This window comes from Macrobrachium rosenbergii, chromosome 19, assembly GCF_040412425.1.
Source record: "Macrobrachium rosenbergii isolate ZJJX-2024 chromosome 19, ASM4041242v1, whole genome shotgun sequence".
Taxonomy (NCBI): Eukaryota; Metazoa; Arthropoda; class Malacostraca; order Decapoda; family Palaemonidae; genus Macrobrachium; species Macrobrachium rosenbergii.
In genome coordinates, this window is record NC_089759.1 from 18,209,157 (window position 1) to 18,222,237 (window position 13,081).

The 13,081-nt window shown below is 37.4% G+C and overlaps 1 protein-coding gene across 1 annotated transcript in view; it reads left to right on the plus strand.

The window, feature by feature from the left end:
• The window catches only part of LOC136848673 (uncharacterized), a 35,461-nt gene that overhangs the window by 3,361 nt on the left and 19,019 nt on the right, over nt 1-13,081 (plus strand). The window contains exons 2-5 of the mRNA XM_067121123.1: nt 1,043-1,172; nt 2,041-2,180; nt 7,924-8,095; nt 11,115-11,260. Of these exons, the coding sequence (XP_066977224.1) occupies nt 1,043-1,172; nt 2,041-2,180; nt 7,924-8,095; nt 11,115-11,260 (588 nt within the window). The remainder of the gene's footprint in view (nt 1-1,042; nt 1,173-2,040; nt 2,181-7,923; nt 8,096-11,114; nt 11,261-13,081) is intronic.

Genomic DNA, 13,081 nt, shown 5'->3' on the forward strand with positions numbered 1-13,081 from the left:
CCCTTTTTTCTCTCTCTCTCACTTGCTTATTCATCGCCCTGCATACCTATACCTCGGATAATCTTTTTTTTTTTTTTTTTTTTTTTTACTTTATACTGCTGACTCTAGAATACCATCCTGGAACATTGCATACCATGCAGGCATAAAGTACCTTCATTTAAGTGTCTTTAACTATTGTATTTTATCTTCCATATTCTCCTTTTTTGCTGACTTCACTGCCTCCTTATTAAACTTTCTCGTCTTGATTACATTAAGGCATAATAACGTGTTCCTTTTTCCTCCCCTGCTAAAGCTTTTACTTTTTTCAGCGTTTGCCAAACGTTGACAAACTATTTACCCATCAAGTTTCTGTATTATCAATCACATACCCATTGAAAATGATGGTGGTCATACCTTTGCACCTAACATCATGGCCATAAAAACTGTAAGACGTGTATATACCCCGTAATTTTATTGATTATGACATTCACTGTGTTGGAAAAAATGGTCACGTAAGGTAATTACTTTGGTGGACTTTGACCAATACGTCTGTCAATTTGTTCCTTCATCTTCTGTGTAACAACATAATCTTACACTCTTTTCCTTGCATACCTAAGTATACATATGATTATCTATTCATAGCAACCCCATCAGTCATTCAAATAGGCTACCCATATCACAGTTGCCCTTGTCTTCATAGTCTTTTCGTGCTATGAAGTAAGAAAACTATAAGAATGCTCTGTAATCAATTTGAACCATGTAATTAATCTGTAAATTATTGTTTCGTCAATCACTCGAGTATTTTGTCACTTGAACAAAGATGCTAACTATAATCAGATGAAGAGGATTAATTTTCCATCTGGACCAAAAGACGAAACTGATGAAGAAGGGATAATAACATAAATGAGACTCATCGTCACTGACAGATCATTTCTGAAATGAGAGGAAGAGCTATTATCATTTTTTCCATGTGCCCTATGACGTATTTTCTAGTTCCATTAATTTTTTCGACATGTGAAAAACCACTCAGACCCGCGTTGATTACGTTCTTTGTCGTCCACAGGATGAGAGGGAACTTCCAGTCGTCGAGGGAGGAGAGACGCTACAGTTGTCATCAATGGAAGATCGCTGGATTTATCAGGGACCAAACTTCCTCGTCGACTTCAGTACAGAAGACGAGAGAACTCAGTACGGTAACGACAGACACACAGTGAGTTCGTTAAACAAGGGGACTGGGAGTCCGTAACACAGAGGGGTTAGGAATCCGTTGAATACGTCGCTGGGAATCCACTAAACGGGGATTTCTCAAAGCATCCTTTGTCATTACGGAGTTGAAAGTGTGCCTTAATATTTTAATCTATGCTTTGGACGTTTCTGACGTATATTTCGTTAGCAAATGAGTAGTTTTAGAGATATTGGACCCTTCCCTCTTTATATCCTCAAGATGAGAGGGTCCACAGTGGGAAAGTAGGGTCTTGGGATAGGAGAAGATACAAAACGAATGAATTAGAAGGATGCATTTAACCTATGTGAACCTAGAGCCCTGGGTGCTTAGCCAGCTTTGGGCATAACCCCCCCCCCCACCTAACCTAACGTAGGGGGAAGTAAATTAAAGAATATAGGGATGTAACCTGACTTAACCACATCTAATTTTAGGAGACTTAAGAACAAAGCGAAAAAATACATTGTTGAGGACTGAGAATCTCCATAATAATGGTTTTGCTTTTAGTGATTGCAATGGAAGGTTTAACATGAATTTTGACAGCTTAGTTGACTACAGTCTTCGCAACAGAGGCTGCGACTCATTGATTAAATACAACGACAGGATTACAACCACGATTAGTAACTAATAATTTCATGAGATAGAATTGTTCATTCTTAAAATCTTAACTTGTATCATCCTTAACTGTCCATCAGCCAGCGGGTGGAACATCAAGTTTCCTCTCAACAAACGAAGTTGTACTGCAACTTCTAGGTTAATTGTTGACTTTCTCGTCCAGCTGCATATTACAATAAGTAAATAGAAAATAAATACTTATCTCCTGGTGTTCTGACTTTCAGAGGTGGCACGGAAGGATGCAAGTAGAGCTGTTGGCTCGTCGTTGGGCCATTTCTCAGGGAGCAGTCAAGGAGGTACCATTCGGAGGATATTTTCAGGTTCCTTTTTGTCTTCCTACTTAAACTCTCGCCGGAGCTCAGACGTAAGTTTTGAGAATAACTTCCAAATCTCTACTAATTATGATAGGACAGACGAAGGTAAGGAAAATGTCTAGGGCACAAGGGTGCTCACTAAGGTTTTGAGGGGTTCTGCCCTTAGGGTCTGTTTCTGCCCACATATAGGAAAGAACAAAGCGACTGTAACTGTAACTGAACCACTGGCTAAGTTAATTTAATCTAGGGTAATTTGAATGTTGTCCGTTTTAAAATAATGACACCGCATGTAATCTTTGCTTACATTTCATACGCTTTGTAACAAAATGATAATAGGATACATTCATATTAACGGAAGTAACCTAAAAATAGCATTGTTTTCTTGGGTATATTAAGGGTCTGTGGGTGACACCAAAGTGTGCAGATTATAATTTGATGCTGGTACTGTGAAAACTTAACGTGATCATTTTAAGAAAAATAACCTCTTATCAAAATGTGTTTTTAATAAACCGCTGCTGAGTTTGAGAATTTGATTAATGGCAATTAAGAGAACTTGGAGGAACTAGGTCAGTGGAAGGAAAAGCTTACGAACCACGTGGCCTTCAGATGCGTGACCTTTACAACAGGAAGCTCTTAGTGGGACACTTTGTGAAAATAGAAGACGACGTGCTATTCAGACGTGAGTATGTACAACATCTACTGTTGTACAGGGGCAATGTACAGTACATCACGATCCAGTAGTAAAGAAGAACGAACTGAAGAAACCGAACGAGGTCCTGGTTTAAACAGGAATCATTAAGTCTTGGGGTGAGATCCTGGATTATTAAAGGAACCTGGCAACCTTCGGATTCCATGATCGATACGAGAAAGGACAGAAGCTTCCGGAATACTAGATTTTTATTTATAAGGACCTTCAAATTAAAAGGTTTTTACAGGCGAACTGGCACATCTAACAAAATGTGAGAAAGAGTTATTTTGTTTTGACTTTGTTCACAGGTAAATGAGAATTTATTTTTACAAAGCCAGTCGCCTTTGATTCTCTTGCTTGCTTAAAGAACCGTGATTAACATAGTTGTTGGTAAGATAACTGGAGAAAAGAAATGGAGCTATACTTGAAGTATAACAAAATTTAATTCCAAACGTCTCGTTTTCTGAATGGATTTCATAGCCGGAATTAAATCATGGAAGCAATTGCTCCTAAAATTGATGCGATCCATTATTTTTTCTAACGAATCATTACTTTCTATTCAAATTGAAGAAATCGAACATTTATTAAATGATTCGCAACGAAATGAGACTCAAAGGTATTACATATGAAGGCGGCTCAAAAGAAATTCATCTTAATAAAAAAAAGGCATTGTTTTTCTTTTTCTGTAAAAAGTGAAATTCTTGCCCCGTCTCATAAATATTGGAGTTAATCAGCCAAAGAATGTATTTAATAACAAAATATGATACCCGGATTAAGGGATTACAATGGAAAGAAAAAGACCTCCGTGGTCTCGAAGTTCCATCATAAGGCCATCTCAATCTAGAAGAAGTCTCGAGGTGGAAATGAAGAGATGGTGAACCAATCATTTTCTCTCTCGCGTTCATCGGTGCAAAAATATCAGTCGTGACTGTAAATACGTAGAGCCTAAATGTGCCTCAAGGCGGAGACGTCTGTCTTGAAAGGTCGAAGCACTTCCAATGAAAAAAAAACCGGTCGATAGATATCTTCCTCTAAACTTGCCTGGGGCGTGAATTATTAACTCCTGAGTTAAGAAAGTCTCTGCAGAATCTGTGGTTGGGTGAGATTAAGCTGGCTTATGCTAGCACGGGCCCTGGAACAGCTTCCAAATATGTAATGATTGTGGTGAAAATGACAGAGTGTGTGGCCGAGTTAATTCTCACAACTCCCACTCTTCAGGCAGTGTTTCTTGAACTGCCTAGGAGGGGGGAAAATAGGAATTTTCTTTTTGTTTGACTGAGACTGGTGCCATTTTTTGTTATATCCCTCATGGCAACTTTTTAAAGTTTTACAGATAATGTAATAAATTGATTTAACAAAAAATGCATATAATTTTATATTTATGATGGGTAGCACGTAAAATTGTATTTTAATTAAAGATCTGTTACTTTTCAAATATATTACCCCTAACTATAGTAATGCCGATAATAACCTTGCTTCTTCTCTGTTAAGTTATCTAGTTGTGGACTAATTGCAGAAAAGGGCCCAAGCAATGTAGATGCTATTTCAGAACTGACACCTTTAGTCCCCCAAAAGGTTTGTTAGGTTTAATAATTTTCATTTAGATTACTCTGCCATATGTACTGTAGTTAGTGTGTGTTGCATAATCATCGAAAGCACATGCTGTACTTCTGAAAGAATATTTGTGATAATTAACACTGAATATCTCCATTGAGCATCAGTGCTTACGGTGTGTTATTCGTTGTAGGATGGAATACTTTTTTTATTGACTCTCCCAAACAAGAGTCATCACATTGAGGCCATAGGTTGTGTGCCTGAGTAATATCCATGGAGATCAGTAGTTGCCACTGGGCTATCCAAGCTCCTTTTAGGTGAAGTCACCTCCTTCAGGCTGTGATATGCCTGGGCAGATATGGAGTGGGCCATCGTAGCTTCTGCTGAGGTAGATACAGAATCCTCCTCAGCACTCGAAACACATCTACAACTGGAGTTGCACCTAGCCAACGGGGGTATACAGGCTGTTCACCATGCCAAAGGATGACCTGGAAGTGGCGTCAACTGTATGAAGATTATCCTCATGCCCAAGAACAACCAAAGAAGCACACTCTGCTCTCAAGTCACCCTTGTTCGCCCCTGGAAACCCAGAGGAGAGCTCTAGGATGGCCAAACATCCTTGAGCTCGCCGAGTCACCAAAGAAGTATTGTGCTAGTCAGTAGTAGTCACCATGCTCCTCTGAAACCCCAGATGAGCGTTTTGGCCAAATCTGTTGCCCTTGTGCTCTCCCAGGTTACCAGTGATGTACTCCTGGTCTGTCAATCGTCCCTGGACTCCCTCAAAAACCTAGAGTAGTGCTCGGGACGGACCAGTTGCCGTTTTCCTATACAATTAGCCTGAGAAGTACTCTTAGCCAGTCAGGAGCTCTCAGGCTTATCTGAGGAGCTGATGTCATCAGCTGATAATTATAGTATTATTCCCAGCAAATTTCCTGAAATTGTTTCTTCCTGGAACCTACCATGAATTGGCAGCTGCTGATGTGTCTGAGTAACGTACAGATTGTGTATGATGTTTTGACAACGGGAAGGCTCCAGAGGAATGATTGAGAGGAATAATTCCGTTGCTAAGCAGAAACTTGTAAGAATTATATGGCCATAATGTTAAGGTCCTGTATGCTAAGGTTTTGATAGAGCAAGGAATAAATCTAATTTAAGGAATCACAGGGGAAGAACATTGTGGGTTTAAAAAAAAAAAAAGGAAGTGGGGTAAAGCATTCATTATAAAACCAGTTTGAAAAGTTTGGGAGTGAAGGGGAAGAAGTTGTACATAGCGTGCAATGACGAAGACAAAGCTTATAAAAGAATCGACTGAGAGCTAAAATGGAGGGTGCTGAAGATATATTGTTACGAACGTAATCCGTTGAGAGCAGTTGGAAGTGATATGAAGAGAGTGGAGCTTATGCTAGATCTAATAGTTGATCTGAAAATGACTAGTTTGGGGTACATATGAGCCTAACGCATGCGCATGTGTGCGTCATGCGTTCAAGGTTTCTTATTCTTTTGTGGATGGTGTACTGGTAATGGAATTCTAATAATCATAATAAGATAACGATAATAATTATGATAACGCAAATAATGAAAGAAAAATTTGCGAAACTTTGAGTTCCATTTTATGGCAAATTACCTACGAAAAGATCAGACCAAAATAATGGACCGCGAACCAGAAAATAGTATATGTGGTTCAGAAAATTTCAGTTGGTCAGAATTGAGAAATAATTCTCGAGGGAACTGTAATTTCAAATGGAACCAGACCCTCACGCATATTTCATGGGGCGGGTATGCGTTATCTGAGTTATTTTACCATCACTCTGTCTGTCTGTCAATCTGTACGTGCGTCACGTGAGCATATCCAAGAACGTATAATAGAGGACTTCATAATGTATTGTTTTATAGCTCGTAATGTATATAGAGTATTATAATGGTCCCCATGGACATAGCGTATGCACACAGATATATATTATAGTTTGTCAGTTTCGAACACAACAGTTTTATGAATTCCATCATTAAGGAACAAACAACCCTTTAATATTAAATTCACTTTAACTTGGGATTAACTCCAAAGTTGAACCCACGCACTCCCACACTTTTTTTTATATTGCTTGTGGAGGACACAAAGAAGGCAGAGCCGAGTGTAACACCTGAAGGGGTTAGTACATTTAAAGAATAGTTAAGAATACTCAAGAGATTAAGGGACAGAAAGACACCACGGTATTGCAATGTAGTTGGTGTGGAAAATAAAGTGAAAGTGGTTAAGCGGTTGACCGAGTTGCTTAAGATATATCGGGCTGAGTAAAATGTTACAAAAGGAATGGGCGAGAGGAAACATTATCCCTTTATATAAAGATGAAGGTGACAAGGACAACTGTAAGAGTTTTCTGGGACATGCCTGTATGTTGTACACCATTGAAGGAATATGATAGGCTTTTGACTGACAAGGCAAGAAAGATAGCAAAATTTGTTAGGATTGGTAGACAAAGTGTTTGTGATAAAACAAATGTGTGAGATGCTTATTAGTAAAGACTAAAGAGAAAAATGTATGTGGCGTAAACGGACCTGCTAAAAGATAATGAGAGAATCGGTAGAGAGGCCATGTGGGGGGTGTTGAGGATTTATGGTAAAGAAAATAAGATGTTGAGAACGATCAAGTTTTTTCATGATGAAAGCAAGCATGTGTTTGGATTTGTAGGCAAGAGAGTGACTGGTTTGCTATAGAAGTTTGGTTTAGGACAAGAGTATTTTATGTTTCCCTAACTGTTTAATATTTTTATAGAACGATGTGAGAATTGGAGAAATTACAAATGATGTGGGTTCATAGTTGAGGGATAGCAAAATGAGTCGTGAAATGGATTGTGGAATGGCTGAGCCTAAAGGAACTTATAGTAATAATAAGCAAAAGTGAAGAGAAACGACAGAAACTAGGGTATAGGTTTGTAAGCTTTTCCAGGAAAAGAAATTGAAAGTGTTTTAGGTCAAGAAGGAGATTATAAGATTATAAGAAGTGAATTGTAGTATCGATGGTGGATAAAAAGAGGAGCCTGATTCATACGGGTATGCTAAGTGCAATTCAAAAATTAAGGACTGAGGCTACCGAGATCGTTTTTTTTGTATAGCTTAGTCACATAAGAAGAAATCAAATGTTGAGAAGCGTGAGGAAACATGAAAGATAAATGTTAAGAAAATTAGCTTAGGTAATGAATGCACCTAAATGTTTTGAGAAGGTCTGGGTATGTGGAAAGAATGAAGGATAATCGGTTGATGAAAACAGTTTGCAGTTCGTAAGAGCTGGAAGGAAGCAGGAGAGGAATCTCCAATGTTGGATAGATGAATGGAATTAGTATCGAAGTAAAGGCCCTCGATATCTAACGAGAGCAAAAGTGGTTTATTTACAAAATAAAAGTAAAAGGCATAGTTTGTATTACAACTTAAAATAAGAAGCTAAACAATAAGAGAAAAGTTTCAAGTATCTTAGGATTCTGTAAAAGTTTTTCCCACTCCTTATTTATGTGAATAACTTCTGCGATTTTGTAAATGAAATCACCTATCTTCCTCAGTCAAGCGTCGAACTCCCGAGGGAAAGCACACCACCCCTGAAGTCTTTGGAAGACCGCTGGATTTACCACGAGTTCAACGTCTATGCCAGCAAGTCTAAGGAAACCTTCTGTTCGATAAATGAACCTTCCACTAGTAAGGGTATCACTAGGATACACAGAAAGAACCTAACAGGTTGGTACGCCACTTTTGTCTTTTATTTATTGTGTGTGTGTGTGTGTGTGTGTGTTTAGGCCTTTTTAGGTTGTGGGTATGTGCCCCAGTTCATTAGAAGCTTTTCAGGCAAGGTAATTCATTTTTGTTGTGTTTCATATGAATGTATGTCCATTAATAAGAATAATAGTCATTATTCTCTCTGGTGAGACTAATCATAAGTTTTTTTTCCAGAAAGTTCAATGTAAAGTTAATAGATAGTATTATTTTCTTACAACTTTTATCCTTGCTTAGATAAAGCTAACCATTTTTTTAAGTGGGCAAAATATTGGGAAGAGACTTCGAATGTCTATGGAAGCCCAGGTGGAATCATCTGAAGGAATCATTGAGCCAATACTCCACCATGGAGGTGAAGTGTGACTGTTGAATGAGAGTAAAAGAAGAAACGGTTGTAGCTGTTGAGAAATGTTTGTATAGTTAACATGGTTTAATAAGAATTGAAAGGGTGGTAAAAAAGCTAATGTAGGTGAAGATTACATAATAGCATTATAAGATGCTCTGATCCTTTGGAAAGAATTGGCAATGACAGGTTGCTGCAAAGTGGGTACGAGAGTACAAGTCAGACAGACATTGAAGACAGTCTGGAAAGGGTTCGATCTGATGCTATTGAGCCGTGTGTGAATAAGCACGAAGCAACTAATTTCGTTTAAATATGAATTTGCGGGTGAAATTTACATTTTCTTTTTCCTCTGAAGCCACTCCCTGTTGAGGAAAATTGATTACTGATGGAGAAAAAGTTAAACTAATTCATATATTTATAATTTAACTACACACACACACACATATATATATATGTGTGTGTGTATGCAACTTTCACCTATTCAGTCAACAGCCTTCCATCTATATGTATACACGTGTACATTTTATATATATATATATATATATATATATATATATATATATATATATATATATATATATATATATATATATATATATATATATATATATATATATACACACACACACACACACACACACATGCGAGATAGAGCGAATTGGATATTAAACATTTGTAGCTTAATGTCTGTGTATAAAAATCATGTGATAAAATTCATATATATATATATATATATATATATATATATATATATATATATATATATATATATATATATATATATACATATATATATATATATATACATATATATATATATATATATATATATATATATATATATATATATATATATATATACATACATATATATATATATATATATATATATATATATATATATATATATATATACATATATATATACATATATATATATATATATATATATATATATATATATATATATATATATATATATATATATATATATATATATATATATATATATATATATATATATATATATATATATATATGCATGCGTGCTTAAACTTGCGCAGTCGACAACCATCCATCTACATACGTATAACATGAAATCATTCCGTTGCGTTAATTATATCCCATTCTTTAATAACATTTTAATCCCTCACGAATGAAGAAAAAAAATGTACCGTAGTTTCGGATCTCCGTCCGTCCAAGCTCTGCCAACATCACCTGTTACTTTAGCCTGTTGAACTTGGCGTGACATCGTCATTGTCAATCTGATTAGCTGTAATGCATGATACGACAGTTGTCATGATCATGCACAGATTAGACATTCATGCTGAGGTTTTTATTTAGCGATACCCTTGAATCTATTGAACGGGAGAGACTGGCGGATTACAGATAGACGGACAGAGGACAGAGACAGTGAATCAATACCTTAAGATCCCCTACGACAAGGAGAAGAAAGGATGGGCAGATCGATTACAGCAGAAATTTGCTTGGCACGAAATGCCATTTGCATAGTTCATTGTATCCTTGGGAGTCCGGTCAGGATTATCTACTGCGCATATCCTACCCCTCCTCCGAAATCGATGGCCGCGGCTCCTGACGGACTACACGAATACGCACGGATTAGTCGCGTTCGTCCGCCCTTTGCGAAAGCAGCAGCTTCCGTCACTTCTCCTCTGACCCTCGGCTGAACAAGAATGTGGTGATCCAGCAACTTTCGGTGGCGTCGGGAATATTCTTCGGCTCCTTCCGCTACGTTCTGGCTTCACGGATTGGACGGAAACACCAGGACGACCTATTCTTACTTATTATTGTTGGAAGTTCAATTCGTGGCCAAAATCATTTTCGAATTGACATTTTGGTTCCTCCCTTTGCAAAGTGAAGGCTTAGGTGGAGGAACTCTTTTCCGTTTGAATAAACCACGAAACAGATATATGAGTTATTGGATAAATTGTTAATTTGACAAACAGGTACCATAAATTCTTGAAGGATCTTCATATTTTAAGAAGAAATATTATTTTTCTAGAGTATTATGAGCAAGCACAGTTCTGCATACCGTCTGAGAGTCGCACGTCATGTTTTGCAAGTTAAGTATGCCATATCTTTAGTCTATTTATAACTAGTATAATTACATCTATATCGGAGATTCTTCCCTGACAATAAATGATAATTACTGGTGACATTGCAGTTACCTACAATGTGGTGTTACTTTATGCAAATATTTACGCCCGCGTTAGATTTCTAATGAACTAAACCTAGACAGATTGCTCTGTATTGTCCTTAATGCTCTTTGGATAAGTATTCTTGAATGCCTGTATTTTGTCTTGTCAAATATAAAAGAATATGAATCAAAGAATTTCGAAAGTACTGTCTATATTAGAAATATGCGTTTGTCAAAAATTTTACTTTTATTATCAGGCGTAACATGACAATAAAAGAGAGAGAGAGAGAGAGAGAGAGAGAGAGAGAGAGAGAGAGATGCAACGATTTCTTTTTGGGCCCAACTGTTCCTAACGTATGTCCACTTCCAGGCAAAATAATAAAAATTATTTCAGCGCTTGAGTTGTGGAGACCTTTAAAATGAGGCCATTCCTCAATGCCATCAGTCACCACAAAGAAGTTCAGATTTTCCAAAATTTACAGGACTGGTAAAAAGTAGTAGCACCGAACACTACGACGAAGAAAGTTCGGCGACGGCGGATCACCAGTCGAAGAACAAACCGAAGTCGAAGAGGAGCGTCTATTCGGCCTCTCTCTTGTCGTCGTTCTTGAGTTCGAAAAGCCCCGAGGTGAGTGTTCGGTCTTTTGCTTTTATGTATTAACTAAAATTTCCCACAGGGGTTGGGGGCGGGCAGTGCCGTCAGTGCACCTCGCGGGGTACACCGTAGGCATTACTAAAGTTCTTTGCAGCGTCCCTTCGGCCCCTAGCTGCAACCCCTTTCATTCCTTTTACTGTACCTCCATTCATATCTTTCTTCCATCTTGGTAGGCCTATCCAGCCTCTCCTAACAATTATTTCATAGTGCAACAGCTAGGTTTTCCTCCTGTTACACCTTTCAAATCTACCTACTCTCAGTTTCATTTCCAGCTCTGAATGACCTCATAGGTCCCATTGCTTGGCCTTTGGCTTAAACTCTATATTCCAGTCCATCCCACAGTCCTTAGCTGTGTGGTCCAAGCTTCAGTGGGTTATGCTGAGACCTAAAGTTAAAACAATAAATGATTTTTTGTATTAGAACTCTTCATTTGTATTATTTTCTGTTATTTGCTTATGCTTCCTTTAACATCGTTCATTGTTTAAAAAAAACAGCCCTTTATATATTTAATTTTTCAGGATAACTTGGTTATATTATAAGTATAATTCCATTACCATGACAATAATGTGTAAAATTTTACTATTTACGTTGCAAGATGCTTAGACTTGAAGCCATATATATAATATATACATATATATATATATATATATATATATATATATATATATATATATATATATATATATATATATATATATATATATAAAACAACCATGAGGAAAAATAATAAAGGGTTATACCACTATGTATCAGTCAGTTTAGAATGTTTTAGCAATAAAGTTGAAACTGGCCAGTATTCACAACCCTCTTCCATTTTTCCCTGTGGGTGTTAGATATACGGGTTGTAACACAAGTTTATGCAAATATTTTGGGAAATGAATGAAAAAGTAATTTTTAGTCGAAAATGTTACATAAAGATATGCATTTTAAAGCTTCGTTTGTCGGGAGGTGAATTTTCAAAATAACTGTTCATCAAAAGTTCTGCTCTCGGGCGAGTAAGATGGTGTAATGCATGTCGGAGTAGGCAGGGATGTTTTGGGGGGCGAGGAGGAGGATGGAGCTATTAGGCCCAGGTGAATAAAATACCTCCCAGTCAAATGTATTCCTTAGATACTGAACAAAATGAAAAAATGTATGCATCATTGAAACCCTCTCCCTCTCCATCAATGATAGTTCCTCATTGGACGGGTGGGTGGGTACTAGCACTCTGCTGGCCCGCGTTCCTTTCTCCGACCGGCCAATGAAGAATTAGAGGAATTTATTTCTGGTGATAGAAATTCATTTCTCGCTATAATGTGGTTCGGATTCCACAATAAGCTGTGGGTCCCGTTGCTAGGTAACCAATTCGTTCGTAGCCACGTAAAATAAATCTAATCCTTCGGGCCAGCACTAGGAGAGCTGTTAATCAGCTCAGTAGCCTGGTTAAACTAAGGTATACTTAATAAAAAAATAAAAAGAAAAGCAAGCTTACTTTAGTCTCCCCTCCAGCAAAAGTAGGCTTATCCATTAGACACCCTTCAAAGATTTAAAATGTAATATCAAAAATCTCCCCCTCTCCATCAAAAGTATATATCAGACAACGGCATAGGTATAGTCATGACTCCTGACTCAGCAATTCTGTGATGGGGCGGCAGGACAGCGCGCTCTAGAATTCAACTTCTTCTTCTTTGTCTTCAGCCTTTACCCATCTCTCTATGGGGTCGCTGTTCCGTGTAAGCCTTCTCCATCTTCTTCTATCTTCCGTGTCCTGTTCTCTTAACCCTTTTTCCTGCATGTCATTTGCTACGTTGTCTA